At 41.9% G+C, this 27,570-nt stretch overlaps 2 protein-coding genes across 3 annotated transcripts in view; one reads left to right on the forward strand and one right to left on the reverse strand.

Moving 5' to 3' along the window:
• The window catches only part of Eip74EF (Ecdysone-induced protein E74), a 307,900-nt gene that overhangs the window by 258,083 nt on the left and 22,247 nt on the right, over positions 1 to 27,570 (reverse strand). The gene's annotated exons all lie outside the window — the stretch shown is intronic.
• The window catches only part of Lsm11 (U6 snRNA-associated Sm-like protein LSm11), a 43,573-nt gene continuing 18,081 nt past the window's right edge, over positions 2,079 to 27,570 (forward strand). Inside the window, exons 1-4 of the mRNA XM_080285029.1 lie at positions 2,079 to 2,255; positions 6,423 to 6,498; positions 9,199 to 9,314; positions 25,869 to 26,007. Coding sequence (XP_080141155.1) covers positions 2,079 to 2,255; positions 6,423 to 6,498; positions 9,199 to 9,314; positions 25,869 to 26,007 — 508 coding nt within the window. The remainder of the gene's footprint in view (positions 2,256 to 6,422; positions 6,499 to 9,198; positions 9,315 to 25,868; positions 26,008 to 27,570) is intronic.

The raw sequence follows: 27,570 nt of genomic DNA on the forward strand, positions 1-27,570 counted from the left end.
ATAAGGTACTAGATTACAGACGAATACAGCAAAAAACAGCACAATAGAGTAACACAGTGGAATACGAAAGGATACAGAGGGGTACAGGATACAGAGTGATAGTACAGGATGCAGTTACAAAAGGAATAACAACAGTACAGCACGATACAAGCTCATACAACCACAATACAGAGGAATACAAAATGATAAAGATAAAATATAAAGAAATACAGCAAGATAAAACCGGAATACAAGGAGGATAAAGAGAGAGGTAGTCTGAACTCTCTCTCTCTCTCTCTCTCTCTTGCTCTCTCTCTCTCTCTCTCTCTCTCTCTCTCTCTCTCTCTCAACACCTGTGCTAATTAACCTCAACTACCTGGATTTTAATTAAGCAGTACACCTGTTAATGAGGGTAGCCCATCGTCACACCTGAGAGAGAGAGAGAGAGAGAGAGAGAGTGAGAGAGAGAGAGAGAGAGAGAGAGGACAAGATAACGGAAAAAAAACTGCTTGTGTGTGTGTGTATGTGTGTGTGTGTGTGTGTGTGTGTGTGTGTGTGAAATAAACATAAACAGACAGACATAGGTAGATACAGACTGACAAGTAGATAGGCAGACAGACAGACAGACAGACAGACAGAAAGATAGATAGATACATAGGCAGACTGATAGATAGGCACAGAGAGAAACAGACAGATATTGGTATGTAGGTAGGTAGGTAGGTAGAGAGAGAGAGAGAGAGAGAGAGAGAGAGAGAGAGAGAGAGAGAGAGAGAGAGAATAGTGTACATGTTACTGTCGTGTCTGTATGTTTATTTCTGTCAGGATGTCCGTGTGTGTGTGTGTGTGTGTGTGTGTGTGTGTGTGTGTGTGTGTGTGTGTGTACGGGAAAGTAAGACAGCACGAGAGCGAGAACTAGAGAAAGCACGAGAGAAAGAGAGAGAGCACGAGACACAGAGCAGTAGAAAGTGAGCAAAAGTGAGAAAGTGAGCTAGCAAATCCAAAACCACAAACGCAAACACACAAATTAGCTTTTAAATGATCCAGCATCCCATCCCAGCTGTGTGTGTGTGTGTGTGTGTGTGTGTGTGTGTGTGTGTGTGTGTGTGTAGATATCGTATACACGCAGACTGGGTACACATAGATTGCATCATTCGTGTTCTATCAACATATAATTACCATAACTTCGTCCATTCTCTCTCTCTCTCTCTCTGTCTTTCTCTCTCTCTCCTCTTTTTCTCGATAATTCTCTATGCTAACACCGCTCTTTTCCAACCACCCCCTCTTCTCAAATTCAAACCCCGCGCGCCTCTGCTCTCTCCTCATCTCTCAGTCTCCTCATCTCGGCTCTCTTTCTCATTCCTCCCTCTTTACCCGTTACATTTTCTTGTTTCCTCTCCGATTTCTTCCTTTTATCTGCCTTTTTATATATATTTTTTTTCTTGGACCTATATGTGAGACGTATTTGTATTCTTCATATTATCTTCAGCTTTTTTTTTTCTATTTCGTCCTGGCGTAAATCTTTTCAGTATTCTACATATTATTGTTGTTATTTTATTTTCCATCTCAGCCTCAAAGCTTCCAGTATCATTAAAAATGTCATCTCTCTCTCTCTCTCTCTCTCTCTCTCTCTTATCTGTCTACCTGCCTACCTTATACTATCAACCCACCTATTTACCTGTCTCTCTACCAATGCATATATCTATCCATCTGTCTACCTACCTACCTTATTCTATCCACACATCTATTTACCCGTCTATCTACCTATCCATCTATATATCTACATTACCTATCTCCTATCCATATATTCTTTTTCTTTACGTATCAATCTCATGTTCCCTCACTTCCCTCCCAATTTCTCTTCTTCCGATCTTGTCTTTTTTCGTTTCAAACTACGCACCGGAGTCAGCCTCTCTCTCGCTCTCTCTCTATTATATATATATATATATATATATATATATATATATATATATATATATATATCAACCCCATTTTCCGCCTTATTTATCTCTTTCCCCAATCCTTTCCCATAGCCATATTGAAACCTCGCGCGCCATTGGTTCCGCATTCCCCCACCAGGGCGGCGCCACCCTAGTGTAAACATGGCGAACCCTGGAGATGAGCTGAACTTTGCCTCCTCCAGCTTCAACCCCTCAGCTGCCCTTTCCTCCTCTACCCTACGACTCCCGGACCCCAACGCAAAGGAGTATGAGGATTTGTACGCCCTTAGAGAAGCGGTTCACGCCCAGGAGTTTAATGTCGTGCAAGATATTCCCGGTGTAAGTTAGGAAGATGAACTGGCTGGCTGGCTAGCCCCTTTCAGTACGGTGACATGGTTTGGGTTTATTTTTATATATTTTCCTGCCACTTTCTGACAGTTTTAATCAGCTGAGTTAATGAGAGACGTTCTGAGATTAATGGAATTGACAAAGCCTTCATTAATTTCTTAACTCCAATGGACAATCAATACGTTAGGAGGGAGTCACTGAAACATGTTAAATCACATTCAATTTTAGGTTGTAATGACCACTTATCTTCATATTTATCAGTACGTATATTATTTAGGTGAGGTTCTTGTTTTTTAGGTGATTCTTTGGCCTGTTTCACTGTGATTCTTAGAGGAAACGTGTTCATTCTTATCATAAACTACGTGTTCCCCACCCCAAAATCAGCACTAGTTTGCTGTGGAAGAATGCCTTATCTTAGTCCTACACACCTCCACCTAAAACCTCGGATGCATTTATATATTGGTATATGTATAATGGGATGGAGCAGAGTACAGTAATTTAAAAACAACAGATCGGAACATGCATTAGCATGGTCTGCCAAGTAAAGTCCCTATGGCAAAAACCATATAACTAAGGAGGTGTAAATCTGTACATTTACCAGATTGTTACACCGGGTGCTACATTTCTGCAGAAATATCTAATAGCTACTGGTATGATACCAGGGTTGAGATGGAAGAATGACACTTACAGTTAGGGTAGGTCTCATTAGACATCATGTGCATGAACAGCTGATATTAAGGTTTTGTAATAATGGTCCCCCAAACTACAAGAAGTGTCATCATACTGAAGGGGTTAATTAGCCTGTGCCAGTACTGGAGGGTTTTATTAGCACTGTAGTGTAGTATTTACAGTGTCATATGATAACTGACCACAGGTCCTAGCTACCTGCACTGTCAAATGGTGTGCTGTATATTATCTGAATAAATGTCTGGTACCCCCTTTCAACCAAAAATACTTACAAAAGAGAATTATAGACCAACTAGGCCTACACAGGTCTCTCAACAACTGCTGTTTTTATGTATATATATATATATATACTTCTGTCAGGTGGTGGCAACCATCATCCACTCACTTGATGTAATGCTACCTACTACTTCCTTAGCCTTTATCATTATTTTTCTGTGCCTGCCCTCCTCTCTTCATATTTCTCCCATCTTTCCTGTCACTTCTTATTGCTTTTCTTTCCTTTACAGGTGGTTTTACATTGAGTGACATGCCAAATGGTTTCCTGCAAGCCAAGAAACCATTTACAACACTGGGTGGTAACCACATAACCAAACCATACGTGCTTCCTACTGTCAACAAGTGGGTTGGTGGAGGGTTAGTGCCCCTCCCCGTAAAACAAATAACTCAAAGTCAAATGGCCACCCCGTACGGGATTATGGCGTCTGGCAATAGATAGACAGATGGTGTTAACTGCTGGTAGCGTTTTCACATACTAGTACGGTACGTATATTTTCTAAACTTTACATATCATCATACACTTGCATCACTATAATACCAGTACAGATTTCTTACTTGACAGTTAATGCTTATAGTGCTTGACACAGTTCAGCACAATATTTTTATTTTTATATTTTCATGAGGTCACATATAATAGCTTGCCACTATCATGATTATTAATACTGTACAACTGATTCCAATTTTAATAATTACATGGGATGTATCTTGTGTGGCACCAGTGTATTTGTTTATGTCTCATATCTAGTGTGGTCATACCATTATAATGAGGTTGTTCCAACATAACAGAAGCGAGGCATAAACAGGTACAATGATGTCACATATATACTGTTTGACCTTTGACATGCCACCCCCTGTAGCATGTATAAGTGCAGATAGTTGTACATTATCTTTATGGACCCGTCTGAAATCTCACACTTGGAAAATTCAGTAACACATCATGTGCCATTTTCTGTTGTACGCCTTGGTTACGTATGGTACTAGAGGTCATGTAGTTTAATTTGCCCAGCCACATTTTGCCGTCGTGTACCCTATATTTATTTTTATAATGATATAGAGCGACATGATTTAAGAACAAAAACATAATGGATACTTCTTGTTTCATCTCGTAGCATGAGGAGTTCCATGGAGTAACTGAATGCATCAAAACTGAAAGAGAAAGTGGACAGTTTGGAATTTTAGAAACGGCGCCTTTGATGTTCTTCCAACAAGCACCTCATACCAGTATTTTTATGATGCTGCTCCATGGAGGAATTCTGAAGGTGCCATGGGTAAAAAAAATAATAAATTATTTAACCTCTGTTCTCTCAATTTATCAAATGTGGCATGTTTGGAGTTAGAGTAACTCCACGGAGCTCCTGATACAACACCAAAGAAAATTTAACGTACAACTGAACATACCACAGATACCGGTATATAACTGAACTTGATCCTGCAACTATTCTGTGCATATTACATAACATATATTAGCATGTACTGTATAGTATACAGCATAGCTACTATATGTAATGAAATCACATATTCATTGATGTACACGATTCACTGATGTACAATAATGTTTTCTGCAAGGAAAATAGCATTATGTTGATCACTTTCACATACTATAGCTATAGTTTATATTCAGTTTTTACTTTTCAAACAGACTGATTTTAATTCACCATCACTTCTGCAGTGAATTCAGTGTCTTTAGTGGCTTATCTTACCTTGTTTATATTTTGTACATTCTCTTCTTAATTTATGAGCACACACAACTTCTTGCACACCCTTGCATCTAAGCATTAGTTTGCTGCAGCCCATTCTTTCCCAACCTTACCTGTCGAACATCTACAGGTACCGTACCACACTTGGAATTTTTCCCTACACTAAAGATAAAGTATTCTATTTTCTCACTCGTTCTTGCATGCGCTCTTGTGCTGCTGTTCCAAAGTCCCACTGACATATCAAATTCATCCTTGCTTATACCATTACATCAGTTCAAAATGAGGTGTCTATACTAAGTACCATATATCATGATATCTGGTGAGTACGTTCTAGTGCCTTAACTGGTACTGTGCAAGAGCTGTGGATGATCAGTCTTCTCTTTGTCTGTGGTAAGTGACCTACTGAACCTCCTAGTATACTGGTATGGTATGTCCACAGTTAGATACTGTGACTGGCTGAAAAGTATGTGGATGAAATGAAATACTGTACTGTACAGTTAATTCTCAATCATCCATCATCGTAATATCTGGCGAAATTATCCAACATCCAGTGCCGAAACAGGACATAATCAGTGGTTCTATGCAACATCCGGCATCGAGGTGTATCAATTGGCTTGTAAATAGAAGCCATCTGGTGCTGTATTACGGTATTTTATCATTACTTAATTGTATTTTATGTTTAATTTTCGTCTTTTACTCATGGGAAAGTTTTTAGGATGGAAAGCTGAGATGGATAATAATGCGATATGCAGCTCAGTGCTGAATATTGGGCCAGATGCAATATCCAGCTCAGGGCTTGGCTGCATTATGCCATATTATTGAAAGTTTACTGTACTGTATTTCTTTTCATAAAGAACACCTAGTTTGATATCCACATGGATGAACTGCTGATTAAAGTAGTTCAGCAGACTGTAACTCTGCACTGAAGAGATTGCTCCAAGCTTTATACAGTAAAACTAATTATCAAAAGTTATTAATTTTTTTATAAATGAGGCCAAGAATAAGGTGGATGGATATGGGTAATAAGTGTATGAGATACTGAGGAATGGTAGTTGTGAAAAGGATCATGATGGTTTGATTAAGTATGTATGGAGGAACACGTGACGATGGTTTGGTACCTTTTTTTAGCATGATATTTGACAGAATGACTCTTGGGATATTTGTTTCGAGTATTTCTATTTAAAAAAAAAAAAAAAAAAAAAATGTACTGATATTAGTCTTTTGAGGTGAAGCTAGGATTCTGGGGGCTTGAATGGATGTCCAGTTGATTGTACTGAGTACAGGTATGCCAATGATAGTACTTTTTATCTTGTTCTTGCTCCCTCCAAATGATATTGCTCTCCATATTTAAATACAGTAAAATCGTGTGGCAGATGCAACAATCAAATATTGTAAAAGTGTGTCATCATTTCTGAAGTGGTTAAATACCTTAAGTCTGAATTCTGCAACAGGGTATTCACAGTCTTTCAGTATTAACAGTCTCAGCTCATCACTTCAGGTTTGGGGTCCTGGGGGAATACCAAGGCCATGTGTACGACAAGTGCCAGCTGAGAGGAATTTCACCCCAGAACAAGGTACATCATCAGCAACACCTGTCACTGAAACTTTCACCTCACATCTCTGAGTACAGTAGCCTACTAATTTTCCCCTGTTACTTATGCATGATGTCATATATTGAATTATGATGATGCTGGTGCTCCATGTATATACAGTATATTTATGACATGATGCTCATACAGAAAGCACACTCAGGTGGTTGGGACATGTAAAGAGAATGTGTTGTAGTAAGTGGGTTACTTGCTTACAGAACTCAGTGTGAAAGGTAGACCTTGGGACAGGACCTCTGAGTTTTGGGGATTGGTTAGAATGTTGCTGGAGATCATGTGGTTTGGAAGTTGCATTTCAAAACTGTATGTCCGACTTTCACCCATCTCTTCCCATCATTTCCTCTATACTGGTATTATGGATAATATATGATAGCTCTTTAAATTTTGTAATGATCTGTGTCTACTCTGTTTCTCATACTATAAATGCGTTACTAGGAGTCTGTTTACCGTAGTTACCGTACCACTAACAACTTCATTACTAGAGGTGTCTCCCAAATTGAATATCATCATCTGCCAGTAGCATGAATAAAATACAAAAGACATGATTGTACAGAAGTGGTATGTCATTTTTTTTTATTTATGCAATCCTCTACTGAGCATAGGAAAGATTTTTCAGACTAGGGGTTTGAGATAGCCTTCAGTATCTGGGGGCTCTCCAATACAGTACTGAACAGACCAAAAATTGCCAGGTGCAGCAAGAACAAACTACACATGATGTCTTTGGGCTGAAGTGGTTAATGAAGATTGCTTCTAATTTCTTCACAACTAGAGGTCTCTCCTAACTGAACAAATTCTAGTGATAGCAAAAAAAAAAAAAAAAAAAAAAAAAAAAAAAAAGTCTCATTACCAAAAGAGCTATATAATGTACACATGAGCAAATGTTGGCTGACAATCCTCTACCATCATTTAGTCTTACCTTCCACTATTTCCCAATGCTTTCCAAACCAAAAATAATATCCTTTTTCATACTTTTCTATTGTCTCCTTCATTCTGTTGTCACATAATACTGTCCATTGCACAGATGTGTTGGCGAACTTTTGCTCATGGCTGTACAGTTTGGATAGAATCTAGTGGCATAGCTAAGTAGTGCACTGTATTTGCATTTGGTGTAGCAACAATGAATGTTTACTGATAAGCCCTCTTTGCTTTGTGGGACAAAGAAGTAGCCTGCTTTAATTCTGTGAAGACATTCACAAAGTCACCAACACAGCCACATACTGAACTGTTATTGAATTCTACAGTTGGATTAAATCGTTTCTGTATTCAGGAATGAAGTAAAGTATTACAGTTTAGTACATTACCTTGAACCGTTTGTGGATTGTCAAGTCTGCACCGTACCTGTGAATAAAGAAGAAATTAAAGTGAGATGGGATATCAGTACACACTTGATTCTAGACAGCAACTTGGCCCTGAAACTCTGGTTCTCCCTTGTTTCCCTGACTTCTCTCTCATTATACTTTTGTTAGCTGCTCGTGCCTCTGCACAGTTGATAGAGTACGTCTTTCCTTTATGCTGTTTTTTGCTGTGTTCTATATTGCTGTTAAATCCTCAGTAAAATGTTGAAATAATGCCTGTTACAGTTCAAGTGCTATCTATAAAGTTGGTTGATAAATGGAAGGAAAGACAGGTCTCTTCTGAAGCTGAATAAATTACATTCCGTCGGTCATTTCTCTGTCAGACTTTTGTAAGGGTGAGAGGGAGACCGTCATCATCATCATCCCATCTGTTTCTCATCCACAGGGTGGGTGAGGTGGAGTTCAGAAAGCAAGGAAAAGGGAGAGAGAAAAGATAGTGAAAAGATACATGACATTTTATCATTATAATTTTCTCTGTCTGATCCCTCACCCTGACATTATTCACTCTCATGCTTTCTCTACCTGTGTTGCACCTCTCCTGTTCTCCTTCCTCGCTTCTTCTTAACATTTATTTTTCACTTCCATTTGCACTATGATATATATCTCCTGTTTTATACTTACAGTACTCTACATTATTATGCCTCATACTTTCCCCACCATCCTTTCCCTTCCATCCTCATGCACATAAGCAAGGGTAAGAGCTAAAAACACATTGGTGTTTTTGTCATGATACTTATCCATTTTCCACAGTATACTCCATAACCTTTTCAGTACAATGATACCTTGTTTGTTATATTCCTGCTACTTCTAACAGTTTTATTCTGCTTATGGGTGATCTCTCACTGTAAAAGTTTAAGAAATGACTTATCCTGCCTCTTTTTTTTCCACCCAGTATTCACTGTTCACTTTATATCACGATGCTGTCTTATTGTATTCTTGCCATGGCCTGGGAGTTTTATTTAGCTTAGAGAAGATCTCACATAGCTATTGTTGCTGTGGCCCCTTGTTGATCTGGATGTGAATCTCGTGAACTGCTGGCTGAGGCTGCCCCTTTTCCGCAGTCCACCATATTCCTTTTAGGGCATAAGGAGGGAGTTGAGGAATGTGTTCCCCTCTCATTCTACTCCTCTCCCTCTGTGTCTTCTTCCTCCACATTATTTTCTTGTAAGCTCTCTCTACTCTCGCACGTTTCCTCTTTCACATTCTTCACTCATTCTGTTCCCCTCACTCTTTACTCTTTCAGGCTGTTTCCTCAGTCTTTCATTCTTCTACATAATTCTCCCCCACACTCCCATTCCTCCTGTGTCCCCAGGTTTGGTACGAGGACGTGGTAGGAAGGCACCACGCAATGTGCTCACCCGCATGGAGAAAATGACTGGTCCTTTGGCACTACTGAGGGAATGTCAACAGCAAAGCATCAGGGTCAAGGTAGGCATCACATTAATGACCATGTAGCTTCTTTAGTCTGTGATCAGTAAGCCTGATTTCTCCATTTTTTTCTTCAGATTCTGTTGATAAATGGATGCTTAACCCTCTTAGGTTATCCAGGGTTATCATTCTTTCATAAAAGTTCTTATTCACTGTACATCAACCCAGAGGATCACTGTACAAAAAAAAATACAGATACAGTATAAGGTAGTCTGGCGCACTAGTGTACAATAATTTATTATTGGTTTTAACATTGTTTAATACAAGTGAAACTTCTTTATTATTATCTGATTTGTGTGCTCTCTTTGGTCATCTTCGGGTCCTTGTTTTTAAATTATTGATTTGTTCTCTCCTTTATACATCTCTTGATCCCAGATTTATCAGAACCCATTTCTTCACATACCAATGCTTTGCTCTCCCTGTCTCATTCTCTTCTCAACCTTCTATTTTGTTCCATACTTCCCTCTTCTTCCTGTTGTAAAACACATGGTTTATTAACACCCAGAAAACTCTCCACTAAAACGTTAGCAGCAACAAGATGCCTGTTTCAGACTGGGAACTGCAGAGCAGTGAATTCTTAAAACAGAGTGCGGGAATATTTCAGAGTGTGGACTGACTTGCACTCAATGATGCAAACGAGGTATAGGTCATGACGGATGGAGGAGGGTAAGTGACGTCAGGGTTTATTGACAATGAATGATTTATACTGTAGATAAATTGTATGCATCCTGTGCCATGAGTCAATGAAGGGATATTTTCTTTTGTGTTGTTACTATTCCTGGGGTTGTTTTGAGGATTGTTTGATTTCACCATCTGCGTAACGATTGCTTCTCTGTTCATATAAATTAATAATTGTAAAGCAGTACCAAATTAATTCTTTCGCAGTGCTTTTCTCTGTTATTCTTGCTACTGACAAAGGACTGTTTGGGACGCAAGACATGGTTCTTTGATGGCTATGAAATATCCAAATTATTCTTATTTTACTCTACTGTTCTTTCAAAGTATAAGACATATCATTTTTCTACCAGTTGCCTGATGCTACATCCTGTAAAGGGTGGCCATATCATGAAAATATTCTTGTGTTTTTGGTCTCTGTTCATAAATAACTCATCCTCTCAAGATGAAACAGTCTCACTGTTCTTTCATATATTGTTCCAACTCCATCCTCTTGGCTTATTTCTCCTTTTTTTCCAACCAGTACACGTATTTTGTGCTTGAGAAAACTTTATATATATATATATATATATATCCAGTATTTATATATTTTAATTCCTGGGTCTGCAATTAGCCTGTCATACAAAAAATATGAATATTGTTTATGTTACTCTAGCATATGCCACTGAGGATGTAGTACAATACTCTGGCTGACCCAAATATATAGTACATCCCCACAGTAGGCGAGTTCTGAGTACGAGAGGACCTTTTTTTGTTTTTTGTTTTTTTAGTGTATTTTTTATTAGTACGCGAATTGAACTCCTTGTAAGCGAGACGGGCAGCAAAGAGTGGCCCAAATCCAGGGTTACCCCGAGTATGCGACATTGCCCTCCCAAGAAGCGATAATGGTAGCCTATGCTCGACCCACCTTCAGCCATATTCTTGGTTTACTTAAGCCATATCCTTGTTGATTTACCTAGTAAAGCCATAATCTTGTTGGTTTACTTCATCTTAGGTAATATGTCTTAGATAGTTTCCCTGTACAGTACAATACTTATGTCTGAAAAGCGTCTCAATGATTGCCCATGAAGGGGGGTGCCGCCCATAAGTAATTTTTCCCATAAGTTTATGTATTCATAGTACGCGAACTCCTAGTACGCGACATCCTCTGCTGCCCACATAGGCGCGTACTAGGGGGATGTACTGTATTAGAAGATTGACACTGATGGTTGTGTACACTGTACACTGACAGTCTAAATAATGTGCACCTTAATAACATGTAGACTAATCATATATATATCTTCCACTGAATATGAATGATAATTTTCAGCACTGTGTTAGAAACAACTCTTCACTTTCACAGGCTTAAAGTTCTAGAGGGAATATTTTATTAAGGTGGACTTCATTAATATAAGTGACTAATTATTATCAAAGTGAAGTGAACTGGATCTTTAGTGCTTTGTGGATTTATTCTGAATGGTGCAACGTAAAATTCCTAAATTTATATTGCGTAATACAGCCAAGGACAATTGTTCCATAACATCATCATCATCTTGCCTCTTATGTCCACTTGAAGATAGCATGATTAAAAAAAGGGGGGGAGGGAGAAAGTACAAACACTGTCTTCAAGCTGTCAAAGCCTAAACGGATCTTACTACATTGACAACCAAAAACAATGTAATTGGAATCTTGCTTGATCAGTTGCAAATCCCAGATATGCTAAAATCGATATATGTTGCCTATGAATTTTCTTTCAGTTGGTGTGCATCTCCATCATTATACACATCATACACTTTTAACTTCAACTTGGCCCATATTTTTCTCCTATGCAGCTTATTTGACAGAGTTCAGTGACAGAAAAAGACAATATTATGGCCTGGCATCCTTTCCATAGCACTCCCTGACTAGCTTGATATTCTCTTGTTACATCAGTGCTATCAAGATGGAGAGCTGGCACTTTTAGACGTAGTTAGAGTAAAAAGAGTACACCAAATGTCATCCTTAATCCCTTCAATCGGATGGTGTATTATTTATTTCATTTATATCTAGCTTGGTTAACCATAGAACAGACTTTTCAAACTGGAGGGGGTAGATGTAATACTACAAAAAAAAGGTCACAAACAGTTTGAAGAAAATTGTTTGGAGGAAAATAAAATGTGCATCCTTCGTCTCACATGGTTAGGTGTCCGATGGTAACAAGAATTAAATACAAATGATATGGTAAACAATGGAGATGGGATTGCTTCTGCCCCCTTTATGCCACAAGAAGCCACCCCAGTGCTGAATTAATACTGCCTGGGTGTGACAAGAAGACAAGTAAGGTGTCAGTGAAGATCTTTTTCAACTTTTTTTTAGCACTCTCCTACTGATCTTTTTTCCTTTTTTACTTTTTGAACATTTCTGTCGTCCCCTTACTCTCCCTCTCCTTCCATACCTCCCTCCAAATCCTTCTCTCCTCTTCTCCTCCTCATTCTCCCCCTTTCTTCCCCATCCATATGTTCCTCTTTTTCACCCCTTTTTATCTGTTCTATCCCTCTCTCTCCTCTTTAATTTTCTTTTCTTTTTGTTTATCCCCCTCTTTGCCCCCCCCTTCCCTTTCATTCTCTTCTCTCTTCCATCCTGTCCATTCCTCCTCTTTCCTCTGCTTCCTCTCATTCTTTTTTCCCTCCTACCCTTCCTCATCCACTTCCCTTGTCTTCTTCCACTGTCCCTCCTTCCCTTTCACTTCCTCTTTCCCTTACCTCTCTTTCACTGTCTCTCCATCTTCCCTCCCTCCCATTCCTCTCCTTTCATCCTCTCCTTTTCATTGTCTCCCTCCATTTCCTCTCTCTCTCCCTCTCTCTCTCTCTCTCTCTCTCTCTCTCTCTCTCTCTCTCTCTCTCTCTCTCTCACTGTCCAGCTACCCTTGCCCCGTCTTCCTACTGTTCCTCCCCTTTCTTTTGATACTATTGAAGAGGTTGGAAGGTAGAGATATTGTGTGTGTGTGTGTGTGTGTGTGTGTGTGTGTGGTATGCGGGTCAGGGTGGAGCAAGGTCACAAACACACACACACACACACACACACAGAATTCTCTCTCTCGCAGTAAAAAAAATGTAATAAATGAATTAGCACAAGACCATGTACGTCAAAAGATAAACAAAAAACATAAAACAAAAGAGCATAGTATTCCCCGCATGACGTCATTCGCGCGGGTTTGTGACGTCACGGAGACCCCCAAGGCTGCTGCGTGTGTACAGAGAGAGAGAGACCTTGCTACGTGTTTGATGTCGCTGAGAACTCGTGGTCGGGCGTGGTTGTGTTAATTGTGGTAGTAGTTGTGGTTTGTGTGGTAGAATGGTTGTGGTAGTTGTGGTTGGTGTGGTAGGGTGGTTGTGGTAATTGTGGTAGTAGTTGTGGTAGGGTGGTTGTGGTAATTGTGGTAGTAGTTGTGGTAGGTTGTAGTAGGGTGGCCGTGCGAATGTGGTTAGGGTGGTTGTGGTTAGTGTGTGTGGTAGTGTTAATTGTGGTAGGGTGACTGAGGGACTGGTAGTTGTGGTAGTGTGGTGGTGGTTATGAGTTGGTAATTTATGGTTGTGACTGTGTGTAGATTATGCAGAAATGTAAACACCTGATTCATTGTTCCTTCATCCATATTCAGCACATATACATACCTTTTTTTTTTTATTTTTTTTTTTTATGTAATCGACTCTGGGCATTGACTTTGCATATACACATCAACATAGGCCTACATTATTAATACACAGGCCTACATACATACATACATACATACGGACGTACATATATACACTTTCATACATATAAACACTTGGATTCATACATAAACACCTGTTCCATACACATACATAAAGCTTACATCCATCCGTCCATACATACATACATACTTGGATCCATACATATGCACCGTTCCATACACACACACGTAAAAACCTACATAGGCTACATACATACATATACATACATATAAACACTTGGATTCATACATAAACACGTTACACACACACATACATTCATACATACATCAAATCCATACGTATACTGAAACAACAAGATCAGTTATTAAAACGTATGTATATGGCTGTCATGTATTTCCAGATTATACATTCGTACATCAAACCCTTTCACTGCCAGACAAATCCTCTCTCTCAGCTGAATAAAATCGTCTGGCGGTAGAGAGAATTAAGGAGAAAAAATAACCATCGAGAGAAAAAGAGAAGAATCACCATTGAGGATTTGAGAAGAATCGCCAGCGTAGTGAACGGGGGTAAAGAGCAACTTTTATTTTTTTATTTTTTTCATTGAGTCTTGAGATGAAAAAAAAAAAAATGCAGAGGCGACCAGAATAATTTAAGAAAGTCATTTATTTACTGATGAGTTTGTGCCGCTTCAGGACGATTATCTTTCTTTTTGTTTTGCTTGCTCAGGACGATTTTATTTAACCTAAAAAAAATACAGGAAAGGTTAATGATGTATCTAACCCCGCTAGCTGGAAGAGACCCTTGTAAGCTTAATAAAATCGTCTGGAGAGAGAGAGAGAATATATTAATGTCCGGACTGAAGAGGTTAAAAGCATGACATAATAAACAACAGATAGACAGACTGATAGATAGGTAGACAGACAGACAGATAGATAGATATAGACAGACAGACAGATAGATATGTAAATAAATATAAAGGTGTACATATTTGCCTACATGTACATACAGAGACTCAGGCTGGGCATTACTTCCTCGTCACGTACTCATCATTACAACACAGCACGGCTCATTACACAACACCACCACCACAGCACCACACCTTTTTAATATCACCACACAGCACCATAATAAAACCATACCCAACACCACACACTACAAGACAAGCACACACTACCACACACCACAATACAACCATACAACCACACACTACCACACACCACCATCACATCACCACACCTTTATAATATTATCACTACACAGCACCACACACCACAACACCCCACAGCAGTATCATACTACCTTCATCACAACATCAGCACACAAGACCACCATCACCACACAACATCACACTCCCCAAACAGCACACCACACACACACACACACACACACACACACACACACACACACACACACACACACACACACACACACAATCACCAGACCACGACTCTACCGCCACACATTACCCACCATCGTCATAGCATCACCACAAAGCCTCATCACCACATGTCACCACATCAGAGCAACACACCAGTCGAAACCACACTACCACACACCACATAATACCACCACATCATCACACAACACCACACATCATCACAGAATACGACACAAGATTATCACTTCACCACCACCACAACACTACATCACACACCTACGAAGGAGTCAGGCGTCTCCATCAAACATAACCTTTCTATCCATCTACCTGTCAATCTATCTATGCATCTATCTCTCCCCTCAAGTAAGGTATCTGGACTGCACTTGACATTCCAACCCCCTTTTAACATTTCCAAATTAAGATACCAGGAAAAAAATATTCGGCTTAATTTTTGCTGCTAGTACAAGATGGGGGAATAATTTAATGCTTCTGACTAGATTGCAGGTGTATAATGCAGGTGATACTCCAATTACCTGTGAATTTCTTTGTGCTGGGAGGTGTGTGTGTGTGTGTGTAACGTGACGCTTTACTCCCTCTGTGTTGGTGTTTTTATGTGTATCTCTGTCTAATCCGTGTGTGTGTGTGTGTGTGTGTGTGTGTGTGTGTGTGTAGTAAAGGGCAACAGTATTTTCACATCCATTTTGTGGAGAAGTCAGATACAGTGAAGAATTATATATTGTGTGCTTTCTATGGTATCTCCTTTCCTTTACCTCTTTTCTAAATTTTCTTTCCTCCCCTCCTCCTCTCCTCCTTTCTTTTCCTCCCTCCCCTTCCCCTCCCTACCTCCTTTTCTTCCTCTTTTACTTCATGTCTTATCCCTCCTTCCGTCCTTTCCTTCGTCCTTCACCTCATCATCCTGTCTCCCTCCCTTCCTTCTTCCTCTCATTTCTTCTCTCCCACCCCCCCTCGTCCCATTTTTTCCTGTCTTCCGCCTCTCTCACTTACCTCATCTTCCTTTCTCCCTTCCTTCTTCCCCATCTCCCTCCGTCTTTCTTCACCACAACTATGGGAGGTAGGGGAAGGGAGAGAATGATGAAGGAGAGATGATAGTAGACCAATGGATGACGAGGGGAGAATGAAGGATGGGGTAAGGAAGGAAGAGAAGGGTGAAGCAGTGATAAAGGAAAGACAAATGGATGAGAGGGGAGGGAGAAGGATGGAGTAGGGAAGAAACAGGTGAAGGAGAGGAGGGATGGAGAGGGGAGGGAGAGGTGAGTGAAGCAAGGTAGCTGTTTAATAATATCACCTGTCATTAAAACGGCAGGTGTATGCAAATTATAAAACGATGACTGAATGACTAATGGTTGGAGAATGAAAAACAAGAATGAAAAACATCCTCTGGTCCTTCACAAACATTCCTTCACAATATCAACACTCTCTCTCTCTCTCTCTCTCTCTCTCACACACACACACACAAACACACACACACACACGTCACAACCTTACTCTGCATCACAATATACAACAACACCAGATCTTAATACCAGATATACACCCGTTACACACCACACTACACCTTACCAGCACACCACACCACTCCGTACCGCATCACCACACCATACCACAGCACACACCACACCGAAGAACGATGACATAACAGCACTGGACACCACATAACACACCACACCACACCACAGCACGACGCCATAACACCATACCACACCACGATAACTCCACACTCTACTACATAACACCGCACCACACCAGATCACACCACGACGCCATAACACCAGCAACACCCTTGAGGAGCGACTTTCACCTGGTGTGGGGGGCTGGTGTGTCCTTACCTGGGCTGGCTTGGTATCCTTCACCCCCACTGCCCCCCCCTCAACCCCTCCCTCACCCCACCCCACGTCCCTCCCTCACCCCTACCCCTTTTCCTCCCCTCCCTTACTCCCCCCCCCTCAACTCATTCCCTATTCCCGTACACCCTCACTCCCCTCACCCCACCCTTCCCTCAGCTTCCTCCCCTCCTCCCCAGCTCATCCTTCCCTCCCCTTACCCAATCCCCTCTCTCCTCAAATCTTCCTTACTCTCTCCCTGCCCTCCCTCCCTTTCTCTCTTTCCACCTGTCAGTCCATCCCCCCCCCTCTCTCTCACACACACACACACACACACACACACACACGAGTCTTTGTGCTGCCCGAGTCTCTATAAGGTGCCAACTGACCTCGCTCCCCCCTGACCTCCCCCCCTCCCCTTCCCTCCCCCCCGGAAGTGCCCTATCTTGCCCCACCTTCCGTCTTCGCCTAAATAAATACATTCTTACAAGTTCCTCATAATAATAATAATAATAATAATAATAATAGTAGTAGTAGTAGCAGTAGTGGTGGTGGTGGTGGTGGTGGTGGTGGTGGTGGTGGTGGTAGTAGTAGTAGTAGTAGTTTTAGAAGTAGTAGTAGTAGTAATAATAATAATAATAATAATCCAGCTAATTTTAAACCAGTCTTCCCATCTCCAGACGATTTTATTCAGCTTTAGGACAGTGCACTATACTCTTGTCCCTCTAACTTGGCCTAAAATTGCCATCTCTCCATCTTGAACGCTGAGGTGCAACAATAAACACTAGAATATTATGCTATGTTTTTTTTTAACTCTTGGTCTAAAATCGCCATCTCTCCAACACCACAGTATGATGCTAGTCACGAAGAAGTGCTAAGGAAGGGAGGTACGGACGCAGCCCTGTTTTTTTCTATGTATGTGTTCTTTAAAATGAGCTAAAAAAAATAAATAAATAAATAAAAGAATGAAGGCTATATCTGACCTCTCCAGTAAGAAAAAAACGCACATACACACATACATACATACACACACACACACACACACACACACACACACACACACACACACACACAAAACATCATCCGAATCAAATCGTCTATACTTCCCCCAAAAAATTAATGAAAAAAAAAAAAAAATTAGTTCCCTTGTAGTGGAATCGGAACCTGCTTATAATTCCCTCTATTTTTCCTACAAACTATTCGATCCTTTTTACCCTTTATAATGGAGGATTTGTGACCCCTTCCGTACGAGGACGCGCTTTTCACAGGGCGGGCCAAAAATAGGGTAGATATTTTAGTTTTTAGGGTAAATATTTTGTTTTTTTAGGGTAGGTACTTTGGATTTTAGGGTATTTCGGTTTTTAGGGTATTTTGTTTTTTAGGGTATTTTGGTTTTTAGGGTAGGTTTTTAAGGGTTGGTATTTCGGTTTTAGGGTAGGTAGTTCGGCTTTAAGGGCAGATATTTCGGTTTTAATTTTGAGTGACAAAAAAGTATTAGTAAAGTTTTTTTTTTATTAATTTTCGACACCATTTTGAAATGTTTACATTGATGAAAATAAAAAAAAATCTAAAAAGGTAGTGTCCATTTGTATATGTCATTTATGGTAACTGTGGAGGGATTTGAATGACACAGAAGAGGATAGGAGTAATTAGCAAGATAAATCGCTTAGGAAGAGGTGTTAGGGAGCTTCCTTTACCGACGAGAGCAGTGGTAATTTTCGAACTGAAGGGGTTAGATATTGCCTTCATAACCCCGACAGAGAGAGAGAGAGAGAGAGAGCTGTGTTGGTGTATGCATGTGACGGAAAGCGTTGAGATGTGTTAGTGTGTTTTACGGTGTGTGTTTATGTGAAGGCTGTGTGTGTGTGTGTGTGTGTGTGTGTGTGTGTGTGTACGTACAAGTAAGTGTTGAGACATTTCCATCATCACCATCGTCATCATCATCATCACTGTTAATCTTCTTTCATCGTTTTATTCTTGCCATTAGTTTCCTCTTATTTTCTTTCTATATAATCCTTTACTTCCCTTCCTTCCTTCCCTCCTTCCGTCCTCCTTACTTCCTTCCTTCCTTCCCTCCTCCTTCCTTCCATCCTTCCCTCCTCCTTACTTCCTTCCTTCCTTCCCTCCTCCTTCCTTCCTTCCTTCCTTCCGTCCTCCTTCTTTCCTTCCTTCCTTATTATCTTGTCTACCTCTAATTCATCCTTTCTCTAATTCTTTCTTTTCCTTTCTCATTGTTCTCTGTTTTCATTAATTACGTGTTCTCTCTCTCTCTGTCTGTCTCTCTCTCTCTCTCTCTGTCTCTCTTTCTCTCTGTCTGTCTGTCTCTGTCTCTGTCTCTCATGCGACATTTGGTGTATTCTTATGACATTTGGACCTTTTTTGTGCTTTTGTGAAATGAGAGAGAGAGAGAGAGAGAGAGAGAGAGAATAAGCAAATAGAGAGGGAAGAGGGGAAGCGAGAAAATGCAAAAGAAAAAGGAGGAAAAGGTTGAGAGAGAGAGAGAGAGAATAGGTAGACTAGAAAAAGGAAAAGGAAGAGCGACTTTGAATCTGAACATAAAGTCAAAGGAAATGGAAGGGAGTAAAGGGAGGGGAAAGGGAGTAAAGGGAGAGAAAAGAGAGGAAGAGAAGGGAAGGGATAGGGAGAGAAAGAGAGTAGAGAGAGAGAAAGAGAGGAAAATAATGAAAGGAGGGGAAAGAGATTTGGGAGAAAGAAAAGAGAGGAAGGGAAGGGAAGGGGGAGTAGAGGGGAAAGAGAGAGAGAAAAAAATGAGAGGAATAGAAGGGACAGGGAGGAAGGAATAAAAGAGAGAGAGAGAGAGAGTCACTACCACCCCAAGGTCGTCAGGGAAAGTGGTAGATTAAATGGCGGTGGTGGTGGTGGACGTTGTGGTTAATGTGGTTAGACTAGTGGTGTTGAATGTGTGGTGGAGATGGTAATGATGTGGTGGTGACTGTGGTAATGGTTGTAGCTGTGGTAGTGGTGGTGGGAAGAAATTGTTGTAGCTGTGGTAATGGTGGTAGTTGTTATGGTAGGGGCTGTGATAGTGGTAGTTGTGGGTATGTTGGTAGTAGTAGTAGGTGTGATGGTGGTAGTGGTGGTAGCGGAGATGATAGTGGTAGTTATAATAAGAGAAGTGAAATTAATAGCAGAGATGGTGATTGTGGTAGTGGTGGTGGTGGTGGTGGTGATAGTGGTAATGGTGGTGATGGTGATAGTGGTAGTGATGGTGGTAGTGGTGGTGATGGTGGTAGTGGTGGTGATGGTGGTAGTGGTGGTGATAGTGGTAGTGGTGGTGATGGTGGTAGTGGTGGTGATGGTGGTAGTGGTGGTGCAATGAGTCCTAAGTATTTTATAGTGTTGAAATATCCGGCCCATTTCGCCTTGGTGTTCTTGTCGTTGTTGCTTGTTGTTGGTGTTCTTCTGTGTGTGTGTGTGTGTGTGTGTGTGTGTGTGTGTGTGTGTGAGAGAGAGAGAGAGAGAGAGAGAGAGAGAGAAGGATGTAATATAGGACAATTAAGTGGGTTGTGACAAGGATGTGGTTGTGTGTGTGTGTGTGTGTGTGTGTGTGTGTGTGTGTGTGTGTGTGTGTGTGTAAAGAAGGATATGCTACAGATTAGTGAACTGTGTAGGTTGAGTGACAAGGATGTGTGTGTGTGTGTGTGTGTGTGTGTGTGTGTGTGTGTGTGTGTGTGTGTGTGTGTGTGTGTGTGTGTGTGTTGCAGGGGAGGGGGTAAGGAGCGGGTCTGGTGGGTAGTTAAGTAGGTCACTGGGTAAAGGTCAGGAGCTTCCCCCTCCCCTATCCCCTTCCCCACCCCTTCCCCCTCCCCCACCCCTTCACCCTCCCCCTTCCCCTATCCTCTTCCCCCACCCCTTACCCCTCCCCTGTCCCCTCCCCCACCCCTATTCCCTCCTCCACCCCTTCCCCTATCCCCTCCCCCACCCCTTCCCCCTCCCCTATCCCCTGCTCCACCCCTTCCCTCTTCCCTTCCCCTCCCGCACCCACACACAAATCCCTCACCCTTCACCCCAGCCCCTCGCTCCCCTCTCCCTCCCTCCCCAACCTTCCCTTACTTAGCTTCTCTTCTCACTCCCTTCTCTCTCTTTCTCCTCTCTCCTCTTTCCCTTCATGTCCTCTTTTTCTCTCCATCTCTCCTTATTCTCCCAGCCTTCCCTGTCCTTCCTTCTCTTCCATCTTATCCTTCCTCCTTTTACTCATTTCTCCCTCGCTTTCTTCCCTCTTCTCTCCCTCACTCCCTATCTTTCCTCCAGCTCTCCCTGACCATAGCCTTCCCTCCTCCTTTCTCTTTCTCTCTCACCCTTTCACTTTCACCCTCACATACCTCCCTCCCTCACCCCAAACTCTCCCTCCTCTCATTACCTCTCCCTCATCCTCCTCTCCCTCCATCGCTCACCCTTCCACACTCATTTCTCCCTCTTCTTCTCCTCCCTCACCCTCATCTCTCCCTGATTAGACGGAGGGAGAGGAGGGTGTGGAGGGAGCCTTTTATTTCGATATTCTGATGAGGAACTGATTGAGCAGAAACTCCTTCATAGACAATTATTCCTTGTGAGTTTAACCTCTCTCTCTCTCTCTCTCTCTCTCTCTCTCTCTCTCTCTCTCTCTCTCTCTCATTTATTCCTCGCCCACTCTGTTACCTACGCCTTTCTCCTACTTTCTTTTCTCACTTTACTTTCTTTTCTCTCCCCATTCTCTCTCTCTTTTCTCTCCCCATTCTCTCTCTCTCTCTGGTTTATTCCCCTCCTACAGCGTTACCTACGCCTTTCTCCCACTTTCTTTTCACACTTAACTTTCCTCTCTCTCTCTCTCTCTCTCTGACCTTTACTTGCTCCTCACATCATTGAATTTCTCCACTTCCCTATTCTTTTAATCTCATCCATGTTTCTCTCTCTCTCTCATTCCAGTAAAAGGCGGATGACGCGCGCGCGCACACACGCACACGCACATAAGGAGAGAGAGAGAGAGAGAGAGAGAGAGAGAGAGAGAGAGAGAGAGAGAAGAATCACTGAGAAAAAAAAAAAAAAGAATGAAAAATGGAACTGAGGAATGATGAGAGAGAGAGAAAGAGAGAGAGAGAGAGAGAGAGAGTGTTCACCCCTGGCTTTTATTTTACTTTCCATCTTCCCTTCCTCCCTTTTACTTATTCCCTCACCTGCCTTGTCTCTCCCTACATTTCTCCCTCCCTATTCCCTCCTGCTCTCTCTCTCTCTCTCTCTCTCTCTCTCTCTCTCTCTCTTTCATTTTCGTGCGTAATATAATCCTCGAAATTCTTAATGTTTCTTTTTACCCACTTAAATGCGTCTCAGGGAAGAGTAACTGGTCATCCTTGTCTTAAATATTTGGACTTAATAGCCTAGCCGGGCCCCCTACGCTCCTGATGGGGAAATATAAGGGTGGATGGATGGATGGATGGATTGATAGACACACATATAGACAAAGACAGACAGACAAACATCAATAAATAGGCAGATAGATAGAGATTGACTGAGTGATTTGATAGACTGATAGATAGATAAATGGATGGATGGATAGATGGGTGGATCGATGGATAGACAGATAGTAACACACAGGCAGTCAAACATCGATAGACAGACAGATAGACAGGTGGATAGATAAACAGACTGACTGACTGACAGAGTGACTAACTGACTGACTGATAGACATATAGATAGATGGATAGGTGGATCGATAGATGGATAGACTTTGCTCATATCAACTCCCATTTCTCTCATTTTCTATATTCTTCTGCTTGTCTCTTCTTCTTCTTCGTATTCCCCTTTTTCCTTTTCGCGCTTACCAACCCTCTTTCCTTGCTCCTCATTTCTCCCTTCTTTTCTCTTCCCTCCTCTCTCTCTCTCTCTCACTTCTTTTCCTCTCCCTTGCTTCCTGTTTTTCTCCGTGTCCACCCTCTTCCTCATTTTCTCTCTCGTTTCTCTCTCTCTCTCTCTCTCTCTCTCTCTCTCTCTCTCTCTCTCTCTCTCTCTTCCTCTTCCTTGCTCTGTCTTTATGCTTGTCTTTTGTAAATAATTAACTCTCTCTCTCTCTCTCTCTCTCTCTCTCTATCTATCTATCTATCTATTGCTCACTCTCTTTCCTCTTCCCTCTTTCCTTCCCACTCTTTCCTCTTTTATCCCTCAGATCCTTGATTTCCTCAGTTACCATGGCAACTGAAATGAGGGGAAGGAGGGAGGAGAGGAGGAGGAGGGAAGGGAAGGAGGAAGGATAGGAGGAGGGAAGGGAAGGAGGAAGGATAGGAGGAGGGAGAGGAAGGAGGAGGAGGGAGGGGAAGGAGGAAGCAGAGGAGAAAGGGAGGGAGGGGAAAGGGGGAAGGGGAGGGGGAGGAAGTGAAGGGAGGAGGGAGGGAGGGGAAGGGAGGATAGTTCCGGTCAGTTGGTTTGATTGCTTCCCCACTCTCTCTCTCTCTCTCCCTCTCTCTCTCTCTCTCTCTCTCCTTCCTTTTCCCCTCACATCACTTTCCCATTCCTCACATTTCTCTTCCTTATTTCTCATTTTTTTATTACACTTTTCCTTCTCTTTCCTCCTCCTTCTCTCCCTCCCTTCCCTCACAGTTTTCTTCCTCCTTTTCCTCAAGCATCTTTTCCTCCTCTCCCGCCCTCCATCTTCCTCATTTCCCCTCCTTCCCCTTTTCCTCTTTACTCTCCTTCCTTCTCCCCCCTTTTCGTCACATTTTTCCTCCTTTCTTCTCCTGTTCCTCTTCCCTTTCTCTCCTTTTCGCCACATTTCCCCATCTCCCTCCCTCCCCTCTTCCTCATTTCCCCTTCCTCCCCTTTTCCTCATTCCCCTCCCTCCCCTCTTCTTCATTTCCTCTCCCTCCCTTTCGCCACATTTCCTCATCTCCCTCCCTTCCCTCTTCCACATCCCCCCTCCCTCCCTCCCTCCCCTCTTCTTCGTTTCCCCTCCCTCCCTCCCCTCTTCTTCGTTTCCCCTCCCTCCCTCCCCTCTTCTTCGTTCCCCCCTCCCTCCCTCCCTTCTTCCTCATTTCCCCTCCCTCCCCTTTTCCTCATTCCCCTCCCTCCCCTGCTTTTTGTAGTGACTCCCTCAATGCCATAGAAACTTGGTGTTAGATGGCAAGGTCGAGGGAGGGGAGGGGAGGGGAGGGGAGGAGAGAGAGGAGGAGGGAGGAGGGGTTGGGAGGGGAGGAAGGGGAGGGGAAGAGATGGGAGGTAAGGGATGTGGAGGGAGGGAGGGGCAGACGAGGGAAAATTAGTGTAATTACTTCATATGTTTACTTATATGAATAAATTTGAGAGTAAATACGAAAATAAATAAATAAACGAGCAAATACGAGAGTGAATTAATTAGGTGACCGTAAATAGGTAAGTGGAAAAATAAGTGGGTAAATGAATAACTAAGATAAATAAATAACTGAGTAAATTAATAACCTTGAGAGTAAATGAACGACTTTGGAAGAGTAAACAGATATGTGTAAAACTATGTGAGTAAATAACTTAGTGTAAAATGTATAACTAGGCGAGAATTAATAAGAGGGACGATACTGCAAACTGATCGGTGACGAAGTGAAGATAATGGGAAAGGGAGTGAAGAACAGGTGTACAGATTGGGAGGTACAGAGCTAATTAAGGTGAGAAAATACACAGGTATGTTGATGGAATAAAAAAGGTAGGTTGGGGAATGAGACCAGTAGATAAGTTAGCAAAGTTGAAGGTGGGAAGAAGAGAGGAGCGGAGGCAGGAGAGGGTAGAACAGGTGTAAAAGGGTGGTAATTAAGGTGAGAAAGTACAGGTAAATGGGTGATATTGCAAACAGGTGGAGAGATGAAGGAAGGAAGGAAGAAATACTAGGAATGAGGTGGAAAGGTTGGAGGCTGGAGGAGGTGGGGTATGTAGTGGTAGAAGGAAGGAATAGGTGTGAACACAGGTAGAGTAGATTAAGGTGAGAAATTAGACAGGTATGTGGGCAATAAAGCAAGAGATGGAGGGATAAAGGAGTGAATGCTAGAAAAGATGAGTGGGAGAAGGTAGAGGAGGTGAGGGAAGGTGTAATTCTTAGAGAGAGAGAGAGAGAGGTATGGATACAGGTAACGTGGTAATTATGATGAGAAACTATGAAGGTATGTGGGTGATGATGCAAGAGACAGTGGGGTAAAACAATGAATTCTAGGAATGTGGCAACAAGGTCTGAGGCAGGAGGAGGTGAGGGAAGGAGTAGTGGTAGGAGGGAAGGACAGGTGTGATTACAGGCCGAGAAGTAATTAAGGTAAGAAAGTAGGCAGGTATGTGGGTGATGATGCAACAGGTGCAGAGATAGAAATGAATAATAGAAATGACGAAGCAAGGTTGGAGATGAGGAGAGGAAGAGAGTGAGAACAGGAGAGACAAGCAGGTGTGAATAAAGATGGAATAGTAATTAAGGTGAGAAAGCATACAGGTAATATCGCTAATGATGAAGAAGACAGAGGGGGGAAAAAACAGAAAAATGAGAGTAAAAATGGAGAAGGAATTGTCATTTTCAGTACAGTGATGCTTCTGTCAATTATATCTTGCACACTGATAAGAGAGATAGTGAAGGCGGTGACAGGATTGCGTTATTATAGACAGATGGGGTTACCTGTCATCTGTTGATTGATGAACCTAATTACGGACAGGTGTGTCAGGTAATCTGCTGGATGTACGGGTTTCTTGCTTACTGAATCATCTCTCTATTCATTAGTAATTATCTTTTTTCTCTTTTTTTCTTTCATCTCTCTCTCTCTCTCTCTCTCTCTCTCTCTCTCTCTCTCTCTCTCGCTCTCTGCCTATTTATCTGTCCATCTATCTTTATATGTATACCTATCCACCCGTTTATCAGTCATTCTATCTACCTATCCATCCATCCATCCATCCATCCACCCATCCATCCATCACACAAACTTATCAAAACACACGGCTCCCAGTCAAATAAGGGAAACCTCAACGTCTGTGTGCTCTACGTAACTCTCTTCAGGTGTACACGAGGGGCGCCTGCGAGGTTCGGGGGCTCCTGACGGGGACGGTGGTGGCGTTCGACAAGCATTGGAACCTGGCACTGAAGGACGTGGACGAGGTGTTTGTGAGAAAGCTGAAGAACAAGACGCCGGCGCTAGGTGAGAGAGAGAGAGAGAGAGAGAGAGAGAGAGAGAGAGAGAGAGAGAGAGAGAGAGAGATATGCCATAGTACCGAGGGAAAAATAATATACATCTTGGGGGGGAAACTCTACGGAATTTACTCTCCACATTTGCCGTCTCGTTTTCCAAGCATCCGGCACTCTCCTATTTATTCAAAGATTTATTTAAAGCATCACTGTGTCCCTTCACACTTGGCATACTTTCACCAAAATTTTATCACTTCCTCCTGGGTCCAACTGCTACTTTCCCACTAATTTCCATCACGATTCTCCCATTAGTTTTTTAACAAGGAAAAAAAATTACAGAAAGACAGGAGAGAGAAAGAGAGAGAGAGAACCATAAAAAGAAAAGAGTGAAAGAAAGATGGAATAGGGAAAAAAAAAACAGCAGCGAACTAGGATGAAGAAAGAGAGAAAGTGAGAGAGGCAAGAGAGAAAATAAATGATGAAGGGAATGAAAGAAAGATGGAAGTGCGGAAGGAAAGGAAGAGGGAGAGTGAGGAAATAAGCGAAGAAATGAGGGAGGTTGGAGAGAGTTATTTGTGTGTGTGTGTGTGTGTGTGTCTGAGAGAGAGAGAGAGAGAGAGAGAGAGAGAGAGAGAGAGAGAGAGAGATGTGCAAAAGCGAATAAGAGGAAGAGGGACAGGCAAAGAGTGAGAGTGAGCGAGAGAGTGCCACTTCCCTCAGGGCCACTCTCTCTCTCTCTCTCTCTCTCTCTCTCTCCACCCATGACTCACTCACCCTGCTACCCCACCTCTTTACACTCCTCTCCGCCTCTCTAACAAACACATAATCACATCACCTGTAATTAGTCGTATACTCATTACACCTGCGGGCCAATTAACTCCTTCAGTCTTAGAAATATACTAATGCCATGTTGGGGGATTCTGGGCCTTGGGGAACGGGTTATGGAGTCTATGTCCAGAGTTAGATACGTAAAAAAAAAAAAAAAAAAGCCTATTTCATCTATAATTATTTGGATTTTACCTGTAAGTTCAATTAGCTAAAAAAAAAAAAATCTGACACCTGTAAATACCTGTAATCAACTTTCACCTCCACCACAATAAATTTACCACCTCCACCACAATAAATTTACCACCTCCACCACATTTAATTTTTCTATCACCTCCACCACATTAAATTTTTCTATCACCTCCACCACATTTTTTTCTGTCACCTCCACCACATTTTTTTCTATCACCTCCACCACAAATTTTTCTATCACCACCGTATTTAATTTTTCCCTTCTAGAGGTCTGTTCTAAATTGAAAAAAAAAAAAATCGTCTGGAGGTAGCTAGGGGGGGTTAATCGTATCTCACCTGTACGCCCATATACCTGTCGGCTAATTAACCTTATGACATCTGTAATTAACTGGTACTGACCTATGACATCTCTAAACTCATTTCACTCACTTGTAACCATCCTTTCACTTCATTCATTCATTTATTCTTTTGTTTAACCTGTACACTAATTAACCATATTTCACCTGTAATTAACCATGTCACCTGTAATTACATTTCGCATACAAGATACACACACACA

Source organism: Coenobita brevimanus, chromosome 13 (genome assembly GCF_032717465.1).
Source record: "Coenobita brevimanus isolate Jiangsu-jjx chromosome 13, ASM3271746v2, whole genome shotgun sequence".
Classification (NCBI taxonomy): domain Eukaryota; kingdom Metazoa; phylum Arthropoda; class Malacostraca; order Decapoda; family Coenobitidae; genus Coenobita; species Coenobita brevimanus.